Raw genomic sequence first — 19,074 nt, forward strand, 5'->3', positions numbered from 1 at the left:
TTAAAACCAGCCAGTGTTTGATCAGCGGTTTAAAACCACCCACGTGACGGGCTCTTGACAAATAGGAATGGGCAAACTGTCTCGGGTTTTTATTAAATATCTAATATACAAATATTGAATGCTTCGAGTGGTGTAGTAAAACTAGCCTCCCGAGGTGATCCATGGACCATTCTATTTTCCCGAGGCGAAGCCGAGGGAAAATAGAATGGTCCATGGATCACCGAGGGAGGCTAGGTTTACTTCACCACGAGATAAAGCATTCAATATTTGTTTTATAACACTTCACCCACAGATTCTGCTTGATTTTAATATTTTACTTTATTTAAATCTGAACACAGTTGAAATTAACTTCAATTTCAATACAAAATTGGTGGAAAATGTATTTCTCTCTTAAAAACTAACCCTTCACGAAATGTTTGAACCCAAGTCTGCGGCGCGCTCTCTTTGGAATAATACGCGCTACGCACAACGCGCAACGCGCACACCAGCATGCATTTGCACACAAATACCGCGCCGTGGAAATAGTACTTTGGTTGCTATGCGCATAGTACTTTTGGCGTGCACAGAAAGATATCAAAATTAGAAAGTAACATGTGACTCGCTCTCGGCCAATCAAGACACAGAATCTGTGGGTGAGGTGTTATAATACAATGTAGTAGAGGTGCTGATGGGTTAATAGTGTTGTGTCTAAAATGATTTTATCAATGACCAGGTTATGAGTCATCGGGGAATCTCTCATCAGATCACAGTACTAGCTTGCCTGAGGCTCTCCTAGGCCAGGCCTACACGCGTTACCACTCCCTGTCCATGGACAGTAACAGTCCAGACTTTGAAGACGACTTCCCCTCCCCCATTACCCGCCCCCCTCAGCCAGATGGTACATTCCGATGTGGCGTTGTTCCCATGGAAGCAGCGGAGCTCCTGCAGAAGAGAAATGACAGCCGCGTTGTTGCCGTGGAGATGGGCCAAGTGGACAGTGACGAGAGGAAAAAGGGTGCCAAGACAACGCCAGCTGAAAGAGTAAAGATGTTAAGACAGAAATACGGGGAGACGAAATGCTAGAGAGTTGTTCTTCGAGCTGTCTTCAGTTTGTAACAGAAAAATGTTGCGAAAATAGTTATGTGCGCTGTCAAAATCTGTTTGGGCCACTTTTCAGATTATGTGGTATCTAATCTTATCTAAAAGTGGCCCAACTCGGAATTCAAGCCCTTTCATTTAATTAGCTGTATCTCTGGACTGGGATGTCCAAATGAGATGGGATAAAGACCATTGTGTAGAGTATTTACCATACCTTCAGACTCTATCAATAAGTTTTGCAAAAAGACAGTGCTAGTATCTTTAATATTTATGGTTTGACTGCTACAATTTTATTGACACAAGCTGTATATGTGACCTGTCACTACAAAATGGGCCTGCAGTGGGACAAAGCCAAAATTTTTAAAATGAGCCAACTTTTTGGATTTAATAAGTGAATCTCATTCTAAACTCCTCTACCATTTCCAATTTTTTTTATTTCTTAAAAATCAATAAATCCTTTTGTAACCTATTGTATTATCTATTTTCTCCCGTCCACAGTTTTCGTAAAAATAAAGACAACTGCTTAACTCCAATATAGTTGGCAGTCTGTATTTCTATTGCTTAACTCAGTACCCCCTTTTGTTATGCAGGGTGGTGCAAAAAGAAGGAAACCCACTTTTGACAGCGATTTTCACCTGCTTGTTGAGCATATTTCAAAAATTCAATTTAATGGTATTAAAATATTGATCTTTTATTAAACCCAAGTGACCACAAAAAAAGATTGCAAATGCATATTTTGTCTCTGAGATATGGTAGTTTACAAATTTCATGTGCCAAACCTGTTTGTCCACGGACGGCTTTATTGCCAAGCTCCGGAGCTTGATTTGAAGACCAAAAAAACACTACACTAGACTTGTACGTGCACATCAGTGATTTTGGTGACTTGTATTCAAATAAACACTTTTCTTGCGATTTTTTTTCAAGATTTTTTTGCCACGTATGGTTGAAGAGCTACCCTTCACTACATTTAAAAAAAAAAAAACCCAGTTCAAATAAGTTAAGTAAGTAGGTTAGAATTCCTGTCAAAAAAATGGGTTTCCTTGTTTTTGCACCACCCTGTATACCCGTGGGAAAAGTCTTGTGTTGCAGAATCTAGAAAAAAAATTAATCCAAATTCATTGAAAATCTGATTTTGGCTTCATGTTGTGGTGACAGGTCCTTAGATATTATGTATCCCTCCTGAGTTGTTGACCATTTGTCTTGTTGATTTATCATTTACAAACACTCATCTTCCTATCCTGGGCCCAATTTCATGGCGCTGCTTAGCACAAAAACTTGCTTAGCACAAAAAAAGTCTGGCTTATAAAAGTGGGTTACCAGCCGAAACTCCATGTGATTTTCATGCTAAGCAGACAACAGCTGAATAGTAATCACGAGCAATATACATCACATGGAGTTTTGCCTGGTAACCTGCTTTTATAAGCCAGACTTTTTTTGTGCTAAGCAAATATTTGTGCTTAGCAGCGCCGTGAAATTGGCCCCTGGCTGTAAGTTACATCTTGTTGCCACTTAACAAAGACAAAAATATTATTTCATAAGTTTTTTTTTATAAAGTTTCACTTCATAAAAGTACATTGCCAATTGTAATCAGCACACTGTTTCATTATATTAAAAAAAAACTTGTGTCTATTAAATAGAAGTTAAATTTTTTTATGTACATAGATTTTATGTACACACTGTACATGTACTTACAATTTCTTTTTTAAAATGTAAATTTCTGAACAATTTATTTATTTGGGTTTGGATTTTATGCATAACTGATAATTTTGTCTTTCCTTATTGACGCAAGTTTTAAATGTTCACATCTTCAAAACCATGTAAAAGTACTGGACTAAATTGGAAATTAAACCTCAGGATAAACGACTGCAACTCAGGCTTCAAAACTCATCTGATAAAAAAAACCTTTCCACTTATTGCATGCTAGAATTTATCCGGAAGAAACTTGTAGTGTTGTACTTGTTCTTATACTCGAACACTCACAAGAAAATACCTCATACTCATGGCAAAGTACTCATACTCATAGCAAAGTACTCGTACTCATGAAAATATTCTACCCCTGGAATTCTTAATTTTGTAAATTTTTGCCAAAAAGAAGAAGCCTTTTTTTCCCTACTGTTAGTTAGGCCACTGGATATGTGTAATGCCTTATCTTAAAGCCAAACATTGTTGGAAACTTGTATACCCATCAAAGTGTGCTGATACTCTTAGTTAAATACTTGTGGAATACTCATACCTGTGGAGATGTACTCGTACTCAAGGACAAAATGTGCTCCTTGGGCACGTGTGGTCTAGCGGTGGAGCACAGGATTCATGATCGTGAGGTTGTAGGTTTGAGCCCCGCCGTGGCCATGCGTGTTGTGCCCTTGAGTAAGGCGCTTTACCTCAATTACGCCTCTCAACCCAGGTGTTAAATAGGTACCGGCATTAGTCAAAGCTGGGAAGGTAACACACTCGCTGTGGAGGAGGTGTGGCGAACCCCCCCCCCCCCCCCCCCAGCAGCATTTCATGGACTCGAGTCTGGCCCAATCGCTTCGAAAGAGAGATGGGCACTCCGTTCCTGTGAACACAGGTCCGTCCCCTTTACCTTTTACTCAAGGACAAAATGTACTCGGACGTGTGGCAAGGTACTCGACTACAATACATATCTTGTTCGTACCTAAAGTGGCTGAATGAGTTTGTGCCAAAGTTTGTTTGCATAATCATCCTTTTTCTAGATATCTGATAAAAGACTCTTGGTCCAAGGTACAATGTAACTGCCATAGCAACAAAAACTAATTTCTACCTCTATTTTTCACAATTGTACAGGAAAACATTTTTGGAATACATTTTCCAAAACTTTTGATTCATAAATTTTAAGAAAAACTGTAAGATAACCCCCCCCCAAAAAAAAACCCCACATCATGTCCCCCTTCTTATGCAGCAAATGAATCCTTTGCCAATGACTGCCAATATTTTGAGATTTTTTGAAAATATTCAAACATATTTTATGAAAATCAAAATCAATTTTATGAAATCAAATGTGCCTTATTTAATAACCAATGAAAACAAAAGAAATAAAAATGGACCATCCATTCCAATAATTATCTTTTCAATCAAGACAATTTATACTTTAGTATTTCAGTACAAAATGCTCCAAATGTTCGGTAGTCGGCAAGAAAAGTTGAAGATGACATATTCCCAATTAATGTAACGAAATATGCATGGAATATGAAGTCAGAAGTTACCTTACAATTGTCAGATTGGAAATTTTTAATTCATAAAAAATGCACAGAGATGCATCTCATTGATGGTAGTTAGTTTTGTCTTGTTGAACATGTACAAATGTACATTGTACATGTGGATCACATGTACTTACATGTATTTCAAGATTATGGTAGTTCTTCTCGTTTTTTTACTCTGCCAAATAAGATTGGTCTTAGTTTTCAAGGAAGTTATGTCATTTGGATGTTACATTGGTTAACAGAAGATATTCTGTATGTGTGGACATGTATATTTAAATTCATCTCAAGCTTGTTTTGTAAAATTTGCCAAAGAAAAATTGTTTCTTTTTGTAATTAATTTATTTTTTATGCCGTTGCTTCAAAATTGATCTTCACATGTTTTGGTTGTCTACATTTCTTCTTAAACTTTAAAATGAAAACATTTGCAGCATTTGCTTTGGTTATTAAATGCTTAATGATGTCAACTTTCGTAAGACATTTAAGAACAGTCCCCATGAACAAATCTATTTTTAATTTCAGAATCCATCTTTGTCAATACTAGTGCAGGGCCAGTCGAAAATGTGCGTGTTCGGAAGGGGCAGTTGAGAACTGCAGCTCGTGCAAACAACGCACATTATTCAATGGTGTGAACTCACACTCGCAAGTTAAACGCACAAAATGTCGTCACCCCCCTGGCACTGATATTTACCCCTACTGGACAATATGGTATCGCCCTACAACTGTAGGGCGTAGTTGTAGGGCGATACCATATTGTATTAGACTTGCTTAGTCGACCGCCTACATACAGTGCAGTGGTGGTTGCTCAGTTGCCTACAAAATGCATGTGCCCGTGCATGCCACTTTACGTATGTACGTACAAAGACATGGTGTGCAGTGCTATCGCCCTATAACAATGTGCCCGTCCTTTTTGCAATGGGTGCGTCATATTGAGCACGCGCGCTTTAGCTCGAACATGACGTAAACAATTGAAAAGAACCCCATCATGTGCCCGTCCTTTTGTCCATTGTTGCGTCATATTAAGCACGCGCGCTCTTGCTTTAACATGACGTAAACAATTGAAAAAAAAAAATCAGTGCGCGGAGTTCTAGGCTATATTCTGGCGCGTTTGCCTCCGAAAATACTGCTTTTTTGCAGCTTTTTCGAGAACCCCTAGTCCAAACCACTTCAAACTCGGCACTGCACATTCTGCTATCCCGAGCAATGCACCCGCCGATTTTCAATTCCATACGGTGCCCGGTTCTGGAGATAATCGGCGGACAGACAGACAGACAGACAGACGGACAGACAGACAGAGATTCCTTGAATTGTAGTATAGATGTTGAGGTGGAGCCAGTGATATCCTGGAGCAGTGCGGAGGATTTTAAGTATAATCTAAGCCAAAATTTATGCCCGGCTGAGCATAAACGACACAAGGTCTGGCCCCAAGACCTTGGCACAGTGCATCCTCCAAAATCAGCCACACATTTCTACCAAATGGCCTCAATCCTGCAAAATCCTCCATTTTGCAAAGAGGATTTTGGAGGATTTGGGAAGGTTAGGGTTAATGTAGGGCTAGAATTAAGAATAGTTGTGTTGCAACTTGTTCCTGTTTAATATTGACAAAGTTAAGCAGTTTTCCTGAATTACATGTACCAGGGTTTAGTTTCATGGAGTTGGCAAGCACAAACATGTCCTAAATTTTAATGAGACTGCAAAAAAACCAGTCATTTTTTTCTCACTGCTTTTGACAAGGCCTGGCGATTCTTGACACAGGTCTGGTAACCACAGCATGTCTGCATTGACAGGCAGGACAACCATCCGTTGCTTATTGTGAAAACAAAGACTGCACTAATTCTGTACCGGTACTTGTACCGAATCTTTGGGCGTATTCGAAACCCTGTTCTCTAGTGACTCACGAACAGTGTTCTCGGGTTGCCGATTACGAACGCCCAAGTGTATGTGGAGTGCAGCTGGGCAAAAATTCAAGATGGCAGCCACCATATTAAAATGCTGAATGAAAAGAAAGGAAACTAATGATCTTGCAAAAATAATTTATATCCCGGAACAGCTATAAAAATTGGCAAAAACTAGCCCACTCCATGAGCACATACAATTCTATTTTATTTTTTATCGTTACTGCTCCTGCACTGAATCTGTGCTTTCAATTTTATGCACAAAAAATTAATGCAAGTTGTGGTGGGGGCCTAATTAGTCCGCAATCTTTGTTTTGGGGGGTTTTTACTCCAGGATAAGTGGGGAGTGAAAATCCTGTTCGGATTCTCATCATTTGAAACCACGGGGAATAATGCCAGTTAGTAATGGGATATAGGAATGTGCAAAAATCAAAAGTGTATGGTAAGCAGGGCCATGAAATTGAGCCCCGTTCTTCACTTGATGGTTGCTCAGCAGGCAAATTTGATAAGCATTATTTTGTGCTTAACAGCTTCGTCAAATTTTGCCCTGTAAATGTATCTGATACTGTGTTTATAAAGTTAACCTTTGCGTGCATAGACTAACCCTCCCTGTCTGGCTGTCAGATTCAACACAGCTATCCCAGCAGTCAAAATCAATCAAGTGACTGTTTTAACAGTTGAGAGCTCCGAGCCTACATAAAACAAGATTGACTGGCTTTGACTGTTTATGTAACTTGATACATATTTGCCTTGACAGTAGATGATTGATAAGCCAGCTGTACCTACCAGTAACATGTACCTGCTTTTGTCTGTTGACTAAATTGGACTAGTCACAGTGCTTGTTTGATACATGTATATGATCCGACTGTTGGTGACTAGCCCGTGTATAAAGGCATGGCAGGGGAAGAGGATTGATTTTTTGACTGTTCAGACAGCAGGAGGGTCTTAAGGAACAAGCTACTAACCCCTTCATTAACATATGTGTAGAAGTGTTGTCTATTGGGTTTATACCTTAATTTATTCCATGAATTCCACGTTTTTCAATGTACTTACAATGCATTAAATAATTATCTAATTTTAAGGTCTTCTTTGGTTTTAAACTGAAAAATAATTGATCAGTTTTCCAGATTGAGACGTAATAAATTGTTCTCTATTGTGAATTTGAGCTTTTAGATTTGTGTCATTTATATGTGCTTTATCAGCTCTATTCATATTTTACTGTTGACAAAAAAGGCCAAATTGGTTATAGTATTTTTTCAATGAAAAACAAAAAGGACTTCAAAAGGTGTAACTCTATGGAAAAAAACACTGAAATATTTTGATCAAAACATACAGATTTATTTTTATACACAGATGATACTTAATGACATTTAAAGATCCCACTTTTTATTACAACCATGATCGACTTGCATGTTTATGTATATGCCTACACTATATGTAATCTACGTTTCAAATTAAAACTCATTGTTGTGCTTACGAAATATTACGGCAAAATATACATACAGTGATATAATTGCAATCCAAAAATCTTTGTTTAACCATGCAAAATCGTTTACAATTATGTCTTATTATCGCAAGTCAACTGCAAAGGATAAAATACATATCACTTTATATAAAAGAAAATCACACTTGAAGAAAAATAGACATCAATCAATGAAAGCAGTGATTTACGTTCAGCAGCCTTTGAAGCAAATACAAAAATAATTTGTTCTTAAGAATAGCAGACTCAGTGCAAAAGCAGTTCAAAAAAAATTAATAAGACACGGTATCAAAATTAAAGTAAAATAAAAAACTGGAAGCAGTAGAAACAATGCAATGCAAAGAAAAACGAGCACAGCTTGAAATGAAAGGCGTTAAATGCATTTAGTAAACACTTCTCAGGCTTACAAGAAGAAAAAAAAGTTTGGCATCAATTGCATACATCAACCTTAAAAGTAAAAAAAAAAATTTGCCGCTGCAGAATACTTGCATAAGTTTAACTACAGTCAAGATTTTTGGAAATAAAAAATCCATTTGATGATTACAGGTACAGTGAATTCTTAAGAATTTGGAATACAAAACTTCCATTTGATGATTACAGGTACAGTGAATTCTTAAGAATTTGGAATACAAAAATTCCATTTGACGATTACATGTAGGCCTACAGTGAATTCTTAAGAATTTGGAATACAAAAATTCCATTTGATGATTACAGGTACAGTGAATTCTTAAGAATTTGGAATAAAAAAATTCCATTTAATGATTACAGGTACAGTGAATTCTTAAGAATTTGGAATAAAAAAATCCATTTGATGATTACAGGTACAGTGAATTCTTAAGAATTTGGAATAAAAAAATCCATTTGATGATTACAGGTACAGTGAATTCTTAAGAATTTGGAATTAAAAAAATTCCATTTGATGATTACAGGTACAGTGAATTCTTAAGAATTTGGAATTAAAAAAATCCATTTGATGATCACAGGTACAGCAAATTCTTAAGAATTTGGAATTAAAAAAATCCATTTGATGATCACAGGTACAGCAAATTATTAAGAATTTGGAATAAAAAAATTCCATTTGATGATTATAGGTACAGTGAATTCTTAAGAAGCATCTCTAGAGTTGAAACGCATCTGTTCTGTTTAATATGCTTGATGAACACGGCACTGCCAATTACAAATACAATGAAATTTAAACAGTTTGAAACCATATGGGTCGTTCTTTAAATTTTTGTTGCAAGACAGAATGTAAACAAGAAATGATTAGGGCGCCCTCTGGCGATCCCTGTGTTGTTGCTAGAAAAGTCTGAATAAAGAGTCGCACTGGTGTTTCTTGTACCCTCCAAATTACTGTTCTCCCTACGTCTTTTGCCTGCGCCTGGTCACGCAACAATTTGGGTCCACTTTTTTGCTGTCCCTGTTACATCTAATGCAATGATTTTTATAATTCTGATGCACTCCTTAATGCAGTCCTTCTCCAAGAGTGAATGTGAATGGCAAACTACCTACCCAACACATAAAACAATCGTTCTTAATGATGTCATTCTTAATGATACTTGAATGGCAAATTACAAAGTTCCAAGGTAACAGGGACAAGACAATGTCTGCCTGTGGACCCTAAATATATAGAATGACCCACATGCATATAGATCAGCATTCACTTAAAACACCTTGCTCCACTGGTTCTCAATGACAAAAGGGGGTGTTATCAAGACTAGTTCTCAGGATGAACCAACAATGATCTTGTTGGTTTTTGCGCACTACTAGCAGTTTCCAGAAAGATAGAAATACCACGTCAACTTTCATTTCCTATTTTGAAGGGAAAAAACACTTTGAAGTTTATGAAAGAGAGCAAGCAAATATCTCACTACCTAATAGCCCAAACCACCCCAACTCCATCAAAATCCCCCCCCCCCCCCCCCCCCCATTTTGGTGGATTTTGGGGGACTTGGTTCAGAAGGCCTGGCGTAACTAAATATTGATGGAGTATGATGGACTTGGGCCTAATGGCCTGAAGCAGTGCTTGAGGTCTCCGATTGGTTTTGCCTAGCTTCCTGTACTGCTATTGTGATAAAAGCCATGTGTAGCAAGTCCATGAATGTCAACCAGTGCGTCAGTGGTGGATTCCATTATGTCATGTACAGTTTTGTATTAGACGCACGGTGATTGATGTATTTTGGTTGAATTGGTCCAGTTCCTAGTAAAAGATGCTAGGGAGTTAGGGTTAAGAAATGAAATTGATGCAATTTGGACCAGCAGTGTGAAAATGAGCATTATACAAGTGAGGTTGAACCTGTCTTGCAAATACATGTATACCTTAACCATAAACATCACAAAATTTACAAATAATCTCTCTAACCCATAAGTCACTTGTACTGCCCAAACTGCCCCAGCACTCTATGGTTTTATGCATTCATTAGGGAATTAATACAATGTAGTACAATGTAGTACAATGTAGTACAGGTGGTAATTGGTTAAAGCAGGAAACTTAAAATCTGTACCCATCAGGGAGTGAATGGACCGATCCATTAAGCCCCGCCCCCATGACACTTTGACCAATCACAGCCTAGATTAATGTCCAACACATGGGCAGTGGGTGGAGCTAAATGGATCGGTCTACTGAGGCAGGACTGACTGGCTTAGACGCTGGCTAGGACTTGAGGGATATTGGTATTGAAGCTGATGTGTCTCTTGGTGTCATGGGTGTGGTCATCGTAGTAAGTGTCTCGTGCCTTGATGCTCCTGAGTGGAAAATAAATGGGGGGAAAGGGTAAAATCAACATTTTTAGTGGTTATTTGAGCTCTTATTCTGACCAAAATAAATGATTTTAAAACTCTTTTAAATATCAGACCAATACTCGCCAGGGATGAACTTAAGATTCCAAGCTTCAAAGTGGTAAAAAAAAAATGGCGGTACGTGTTTCCGCACGGACGCTAGAGCCTCGCCAAAAAAACTTGCGGGTATTTTGGGACGCGCTGTACTGTACATGAAATATTGACCTCACCTTGCTACGTATGGATGGAGCTGCCTGAGCTGAGCTGTAGAGTCCAACTCCGGACCAAAGGAATGCACGGCCGTGCTCTTAGTGAACCCATCAGGGAGCTGATCCATGACGTTGCCAAACGTACGGCCGGCTCGGGCTTTACCCTTAGGGTTCATGTTGTAGAATCTGAAAAAAATAGAGCAAGATGAACAATATTTCACAATATTTTTGTACACGCCCCAATTTCAGAGCTGCTAATGCAAAAATGTTGCTTAACAAAATTACAGGTTAAGCACACAAATACAAAAGAAAGCCAGCAGCAAACAACATATCTACTAATATATATTAACAAGATGCGTCTGTTTGTAACAGATTTCCAATGGATTATTGTAGTGCTTGAAAAAATACTTGGGAATAAATTTCTCTGCTTACTTTGTGTCGTAGTGGGTAATCCACCTCATTGGCTCAATAGGAATCTGGACTTGTGGCTTGTCATTGTTGTCGCTATAGCCAGATAGTTCCTGCAAGGATAAAAGTTAGTAAAAGGTTAAGTCTTTTTCTTCCAGTAAAAAAGTTAGTCAGACAGCTTCAATGATTATTGATTCTACAAAACGCAGGGAGCTTCAAATCTTAGCTCCCAGAAAAACAATTAGAAAGTTGAACAAAGAAATTGACTGGAGCTGGGTTTGAACCTTCAACCTCCGGATTGCCGTTCCCGTGCTCTACCAACTGAGCTATCCAGAAAACTGCTTGTTATTCTACCTGTATTTGTTCAAAGGACAAATCTGTGATAACCCTATAGCCAAATGTCTTTCTCATGACGTGTTCGGACTGTGCGCCAAATCCCATGTTTGAATCATCAAAAGCACAAATTTCCCAAATATTTCACCTATTTGACCCGCTATAAAAATGAGCACAAAAAAAGGCAACTTTTCCCCAGCACTCAAAAAGTACATCTGAGCAGTGCGGTTGAGGTATGAAATCATCTGAAAAGCATCTGAAAGCATCCACAAAGGACTCATAACAGATCATGTTCAATGAAGAACCAGTATTTCACGGACAGGGTGATCAGCACAGATGTTGTAACTATACCTCTACTACCCCAAGGATGTACGTTTTCTCACCTTGTTTCCTACATAGTATCTTCCGAGTCGTTCATGCTCACTTGGGTCTGGTCTTTGTTTTCCCAGGAAGCTCTTGGAGGTAATGGAGGAGTGATTGTCGGGGTTGGTCATGTTCAGATACTCTGCAGGGTCGGCTTTCTTTGTCCGGTTCTCGACAGCGCCTGGTACTTGCTCATTGGTGGTGTAAGCCTACATAGAGTTGGGAAAATAAGAGTAAAGGTGGTTTGCAGACATAAAATGAATTAGTGACGGCCATCTTGGTGAAAAAAAAAAAATGACACAAATCATCACTTCAGAAAGCCACAAGCTATGCTTGGGTATTTTTAGTTTTAAGCAAATCATTTTATAAATTTCATTTTAAGGAAATTTTACTAAATATCATTAAAATTCACACATGTTTATGCCTACTTTTGTATGGTTTCATAAAAGTATTCAAAGCAGGGGTTTTGCTTTTAAGCCCATAATAGCTTTACTGCAAAAAGTATGACACCAGAAAAAAGAATCATTTTTTTCCATATGTTTTTCTGCCATATGCATGAATTTCAATATGAATTTGTTATTGTGTTGATACTCTTATGATATAAGGAAGTTATTTCATACTTCTCACAACCATCATTTGATATTCTTGTGATACTAATCAGATATCTTAAATCTTTCTTCCATCATGACCATCCTTATATTGTTACCATCATATAAACATCATTTGGCATTCTTAAGATACTCTTGAGTTAGTTTCCGTCTCTCGTGACTATCATTTGGAAATTCTTATGATACCTCCTTCTTATATGTCTCCTGACTATCAGTCTGATAATCTTACGATACTAGTCAGATGTCTTCTGTCCTATTATACTTGTGAGATGTGATTTGAATATTCTTATGGTACTAGGCAGATATCTTACATCTCTCATGACCCTATTGACATAGAGTGGTTTGGCCTTCTCATGAGTGAAGCCGGTCTCTCGGTCCGATCGGTTGGCAACAACTGGCAGCTTTTCATCTCCCTGAAGGAAAAAATAAATAAATAAACAAAATAAATAAACAAAAATATTCCAATAAAGTGTTAAAAAAACATTTGTTTGGTTTAACATTTAATGGCTCATTTTCTACTTGTTAGTCACCAACATTCAGATCATATTTTTATAGGCAGTGACTAGTTATATTCCATCAATGGACAAAAGCAGGTGACTGGTAGTCACAGCTGGCTTTCTCCTACAGCCAAAGCATAGCTGTATCGGGTTACATCACAATCACAGCCAGTCAATCCTGCTTTATGTGAGAAGGGAGCACTCAACTGAATAAAACAGTCACTTGATTTATTTTGGCTCCTGGGTTGGCCTTGTTGTATTTGCCATTTACAGAGGAAGGATGAAATTATCTTCTGAAAATAAAAAAAAACTTCTGCAAACTGCTTGCTGACTAGATTGACCTCAAATGCACAAAACAAACAAAATCAGACGGCCAAATGTTTTATTCCTAGCAGAAGCTTTATTGAAGGCAAACAATTTTCTTATGGCAGAAAATTAAATGCTGCATATTGAAGTACACTGCAGACAAGATATCTATTAGTGTTTATTACTTAATAATTACCTTTGAATACTGTGAGGGCAAAAATGCCGTCTTCATAACACTCACACCAGTTGGTCGGTCAGTGTAGAAACCCTGTCAACGAAATGTAAAAAATTTCATTACAAATAAAGAAAATTTCAAGATATTTTATAAAATCTGAATTGGTGTGATGAGTTTTCAAATATTAATGCATGGTGAATTCAAATATCTGAAACTCTGAACATACTGAAAAAAAGTATATAAAATAAGTTTAGAACTTAGTGGATTGTTAACACTGATTGGAAGTTCTAGTACAAGACAATCTATGAAGAAATTCAATGTGATTCGCTGAGAGTTCACCTAATTATTAATATTCATTTGATGAAAGTTTTCTACGAGCTCACTTGAGAAAGATGAGATTAAATCTGATTGGCCACTCATTTGCACTGATCCTGAATATTCATACCACAAAAAGTACTTACTGGAAGCTCATTGGAGAATGAAGAGCCAGGATGGAATTGGATTGGTTCAACATTGTAGGCGTGTGTGTAGCCTGACCCCTCCTTCCTACCAACGGTCTTGGTTGACACATCAACTATAATACAATGAGGAGTTGTTACACGCAAAATAGTATGAATGCTTAGCTACGCCTAGGAAAACAAAGAAAAAAGTGCCAGAAATTTAACTAGTGTTTTACATGTTGAACCTGCGTACAGTTTCTTTGAAAATACAATTAGGAGCAAAATGGTCCTCCGTTTTAAATTTAAACAACTTTCTTGAAATTCTGACATTAACTGGTCCATTCTTTTATTTTAAAGTCTACAATTACTATTGACAATACTTACGACGCTCGCTTGGTCTGCCTTGGTAACGGACTTTGGACTCAGTTGACATAAAGCCAGGCCCCTTGAGAAGACAAAAGAAAATCAATGATTGTTTGCTCAATATATTAATTCTTGGTTCCAACAATCAATGAAACCAGCTGTTTGTGGCTCATTTCTGTTAAAACTGCTCACTTGAACTGACTGCTATTAATTTACCTATTTTTTTTTTTAATCTACAATGTTTATTATTTGCTACCCAAGGCCAGATAGGATTTTGAATAAAATGTTACTTAAATAAGGCTCTCTTTTTGTTCTTCAACAAATTCAATTCTTTCCTCTTAGCAAACGTTCGTGTTTGCTACATTTGGGGCTTCCACAAACCTTTAATAAAGGCGTTTATTTTTGGTTGCTCTTTGCACTTGTTACAAACAAAAACATCTGTGTGAATCACTGTCTGGCTGAAATTAATTCAAATTTTATCATTACTTTAATAAATATGAATGAGTGATTATTCCATAACTAGATGTGGGTAGACGTTTTCTTTTGACATCGCTTTCTAAAAAGTGAATTACATTTGTACTGCTAGAAAATAGCTATTCAAATATTTGTCTGGCTGAAATTTAAAAAAAAAAAAAGCAAAGAAAGAGCAATTTAAAAGGGTGTTTATCATTTCAGAATATTTCTATTATATTTTAAAACTCCTTCTTAAAGCTCCTTCTGATAGATCAAAAAACAGAACTACCAAATTATTATGAAATACCTCACTGGGCTGTTATTGCATGACAGTAAAGCACCTTGTAAAATCATGGCACCTGGTGTGCTGACGTTTTTAAGAAAGGTGGAATTTTTGTATCAATTTCCAATGGTGGCCGACCATTGTTGGAAAAAAACTGACTTTTTCCAAATACTGCCCCCAATGTACCAAATTTACTTAGTCGACTACACATCCGTGAATGGGTACAAGCCAGCTAGTCTGGTTCCCTTTGCTCCATTATTTCATGACTACAAGAACATGATTTTGTGTTCATGTTTTTTGTTTGCAGCATCTACGACCACAAAACTTTAAACAGGTCAGTGTATCAATCTTTGCTATAAAATACCAACATCCCCCCTCCCAAAAAAATCCATCCATTCCTGAAAATTAAAGCAAAAGCAATTGTTGTAGATTCCCTTTAAACAGACTGTTTCAGTGTGTTGTCTCTATTAATTCAATCTCCTTGCCCCTTTTCCTTTTCAAGATCCTGAGTTAGTTTAGTTTTGTTAGTAAATCCCCATTGAGTCTTAGTTTTCTGCGAGTTCCCCATGGTGTGTCTATTTTCACGGTTACACATACAAGCGCAATGAATCAAAAATATTCCCAACCCAACAGTCTTCCTTTCTACTCACATGGGCAGCATGTTCGGCAGATACTGGGTCCTTGGATCGAAGCTTGTGAAGGAGTGGCCTATGCCTGGGCAGAACGCCGCTGATGGTTGGACCGATACCGTGGTAACGGGTGTCAACACAAACATGCTGAACCTAATATTGGAACATTTTAAAATTCACATTTTTAACAGTAATGAAGGGAAGAAGCGAGGGTCATTTTTGGAGTAAATTAATCAAATTTCACAGAAGGATCCAGGTTTGGGAGAAGGGGAAGGGGAGGGGTGAGGCTTTCGAAGGGTTCTACAGCCATGCCCTGCTAGGGGAAGGGGTGTCCGGGGGGTGAAAGAAGAAGGTATTGTGTGGGGGTCTGATTGGGGCGTGTTTCCCCAAGAAAGGTCTGAAATCTATATTTTCCTGGATTGGATTAGTAGGCCTACTTTCAAAATGGCAACTGATACCCGATATGTCCTGATTTTCTGGTGGCCATGGTTATTGGTGGCAAAAGGGAAAATATTACCAATCCCCCCCCCCCCTTCCGATGCATTTGCCACTGAATTTACTTAAATCTAGAGATTTGGTTAATTTAATTTAATGTAGAAGTTGTGGCTGACTGTATCTTAGATCTGTAACCTCTGCAAGGGCGGATCCAGAACACAATTTTGGGGGGGCCCAAAAAAAATTTGGTCCCCCAAAAAGTGGGTCAAAAAAATTACGGCGTGGGGTTCGGGGCCCGCTTAAGCCCCCCCTGGATCCGCCCTTGAACCTCTGTAATCTTTATGTTAACAGTAAAAAGGAGTTTGGGAAATATTGATAACTAGTACAAAGCAAATTTAATTAAAATGGTACAGTACATGAAATTGGATGAGCTGAGTACAAGTTTATGTGGGGCTTACGTTGTTGACCGTAGGTGTGGTGATGGGGTCCTGCCGTGTAAAGCCACTGCCGACCTGGGTCAAGTTGGAGGGCAAGGGGTCGCGACCGTTGGAATCCTGGGCCGGGTTGAAGTGCATCTTGGTGATGGAGGTGTAATTCTTGCGTAGAAGTTTCCTTTTTGAAAAAGAAGAAATCCAAATATGTTTCCGTTTAGAAATTTGCAAGTTAGACATTTGACTCGCATCATAGTCAAATGAAATAAATTATTCAATAGTATTTGTGTGAGGTAGTGACTAAATCTTTAAGCATTCTGAATTGATATACATTTACAAGAACCAAAAAGAAAAAGTTTTATTAATGAAATGAAAGGGTTTTTTTAAAGAAAGGGCTAGACTATAAAACCCTGAGGGAAAAGAAGGAAAACAGAGAGACATGCAGGCTTTAGATTCCCTTCTATCTTTATTTTTTGTTATTTTTTTTTGGGGGGGGGGGGTAGGGGTGGGCATGGGGGGGGGTTCACTTACTCCATAGCTGGGTTGTCCAGAACATCAATCCGCTGGCTGTAGTACACTCCTGGACGAAAGTTGGACTGGTACCCTGTCCCAACGTGCTTCCCCGTTCTAGGACTGTAACCATCTTTGCCGTATGACGAGGAGTAAGAAGTCGAGAAGAACTTCATGATGTCTGCGTCAGGCCCATTGCTGGCATCGACGTGTGCCGTCTTCTGGCCGTGTGGCAGCCGCCCCATGGCTCCTTATCCTGCCCGGTACCGTGCACGTGTGTGTCTGTTGGGAAAAAATGGTTCTTTCTTAAAATAATGTTGCTCATTGATAACAAAATACGAGCAAATAATGGCAATCAGTTAAGGAGAATACATGACAAAGTGTGGATTCGTAATTTAAGAATTCACGAGGCGCGAAGCGCCGAGTGAATTCGTAAATTAAGAATCCACACTTGCGAGTGTATTCTTCGACTTAAACCATTGTGTCAAAAGAAGTATTGGCATTAACAGTGAGTGGAGATGAAAAGACTTGGGATAAATGTTGCAACCTGACGCCACTTCCGCGATTGTGTACAAAGTCTATGGAAAGTCAAGAATTTTTTTAAAGTATTTCCTAACAAAATTGGAAATATTTCTCAGTCCCAGATTCATGTCTTATCATCATTTTTGCAATGAATGCCCTTCATTGAGATATATGGAGAAAAAAGTGGCGTCAGGTTGCAACATTTGTCCCATTGGTAATTTCGGAAGGAAATTTTCACGCAGACGGTCCTATTAATGCTCATTATAGAGAACAATTGTCTGACGTGTTCAAAGTGTGGATTCGTAATTCCGAATCCACACTTTACTAAAGATTCTTTGTTTCGAAACTCCACTTAATTTTTGAGTTGGGTAAGAATGTCACAATTTTCTTCCACAGTACAGGCATAGGCCTATTAAAAAAACAAAAAGAACAAAGACTGCTTAGGCCTGTCATGTCTGTAACTAGTGTAAGTGTAACGGCTTTTTTTATTGATAAGCGCCATGTAAGACTAGTAAGGGTTAATTAAAAAAGACAATTTTGGTCCACATTTATCAAATCTACGCACATAAATTGCTCTTAAATATATTTCATTTCATTTCACCTGTTGCATGATGTGATGCAGTGCTAATGATCAATTACAATTTTCGAAGTGGCTATCGTTACGGCACTCGTTGTTTAGCGCCCTCTACGATTTTTTTTTGATACGCACGCAGGTATATAATTATTTGTTTCCCCACGTTTTATCGAGCAGTGCGCCAGCTCAGCCGATAGAGGGTAGGATTTTGCACCGCGAGGTTGCGGGTTCGAATTTCAGTTTTGCACTCGAATTTTTTTCCTTTTCTAACCTGAGGCTTTGGAGGATTTTTTTTAAAAGGGAAATAAAGTCCGAATTTCATAAAGTTCAAATTCACTTTTTTCCTTCTAATTTTATATTTTCTTGTCATGTTTTTTTTATAAAAGTTGCCAGGTTGCAGTCTACCGTAACGATAGAAAATGGGAAATGCGTTACGGCTGCCGTAACAATAGCCACTGCGTACAATTTTACATGAAAAAAAATAAAATAAATTATAAACAAATGCCATCACTTTCAAGGCATCATTTTAGGAAATTTTAAGTAAAAGCCGAGGCACAATAACCTAAACCTTTGGCCTGTATGCACAAGAAAAACATGTACATGTATGCTTTAATATTACAATGTAGGCCTAGTATTAGGTATTTTTCACAAAATTTATTATAAAGTCTGCATAAACATGATAACATTTTTAACTTTGATTCAGTCTTTGTTGACACATTCCACAATCAGACATGCATGCAAGCGAATGTAAGTACGTTTTCTCGTTTTTCTCACCTCTTGATGAACCTTGCTTCTTCCAGGCCTGGTCAATATTGCAAAGATGTCATAAATTCATTGAATAAAAAATATTAAGTGAATAAAAAAACGTAAAATATGCAATACTTTGCTCGAACTTCGAAGCGATCGCCCGAAAACTGACCACATATGCGGAAGCGCCACTCCAGCTGCTTGTACACGTTGCCATTGACAACTTTATCATGTTTTATTCATAAGCTCTACATATTCATTAACATGTTCCTTATATGGCATCAATTTGATGACGTCACCAAAGCTGGTTCCGATGAGAACGGTTGATAACACATAAGGTTGC

General features: G+C 38.0%; 2 protein-coding genes across 3 annotated transcripts in view; one reads left to right on the forward strand and one right to left on the reverse strand.

The window, feature by feature from the left end:
- LOC119740956 (diacylglycerol lipase-alpha-like) overlaps positions 1-1,436 on the forward strand; it is a 43,989-nt gene extending 42,553 nt beyond the window's left edge. For both annotated transcript variants that reach the window (XM_038216472.1, XM_038216473.1), the window contains exon 16: positions 713-1,436. In XM_038216472.1, the coding sequence (XP_038072400.1) occupies positions 713-1,062 (350 nt within the window). In that variant the 3' untranslated portion in view covers positions 1,063-1,436. The remainder of the gene's footprint in view (positions 1-712) is intronic.
- An 8,368-nt stretch (positions 1,437-9,804) lies between these two features.
- Positions 9,805-18,953, reverse strand: LOC119741858 (protein phosphatase 1 regulatory subunit 32-like). The gene is made up of 12 exons (XM_038217778.1): positions 18,759-18,953; positions 16,910-17,170; positions 16,406-16,559; positions 15,534-15,665; positions 14,169-14,229; positions 13,806-13,918; positions 13,366-13,437; positions 12,678-12,779; positions 11,779-11,967; positions 11,087-11,175; positions 10,676-10,840; positions 9,805-10,412 (listed from the first exon to the last, which is right to left on the reverse strand). Exons 2-12 carry the CDS (start codon positions 17,131-17,133, stop codon positions 10,310-10,312), a joined length of 1,404 nt encoding a protein of 467 aa, XP_038073706.1. The 5' UTR covers positions 17,134-17,170; positions 18,759-18,953; the 3' UTR covers positions 9,805-10,309.
- Positions 18,954-19,074: the final 121 nt, after the last annotated feature.

Source organism: Patiria miniata, unplaced genomic scaffold, assembly GCF_015706575.1.
Source record: "Patiria miniata isolate m_02_andy unplaced genomic scaffold, ASM1570657v1 HiC_scaffold_5, whole genome shotgun sequence".
NCBI classification, from domain to species: domain Eukaryota; kingdom Metazoa; phylum Echinodermata; class Asteroidea; order Valvatida; family Asterinidae; genus Patiria; species Patiria miniata.

Excerpts from the sequence above, each read along its gene's own strand:
- LOC119741858 (XM_038217778.1), bottom strand. The coding sequence starts at position 17,133 with ATGGGGCGGCTGCCACACGGCCAGAAGACGGCACACGTCGATGCCAGC. Across the intron at positions 14,230-15,533 it reads CTGCCGAACATGCTGCCCAT|GGGCCTGGCTTTATGTCAAC; the intron begins GTGAGTAGAAAG and ends TGTCTTCTCAAG. Across the intron at positions 12,780-13,365 it reads TGCCCTCACAGTATTCAAAG|GGAGATGAAAAGCTGCCAGT; the intron begins GTAATTATTAAG and ends TTTTTCCTTCAG.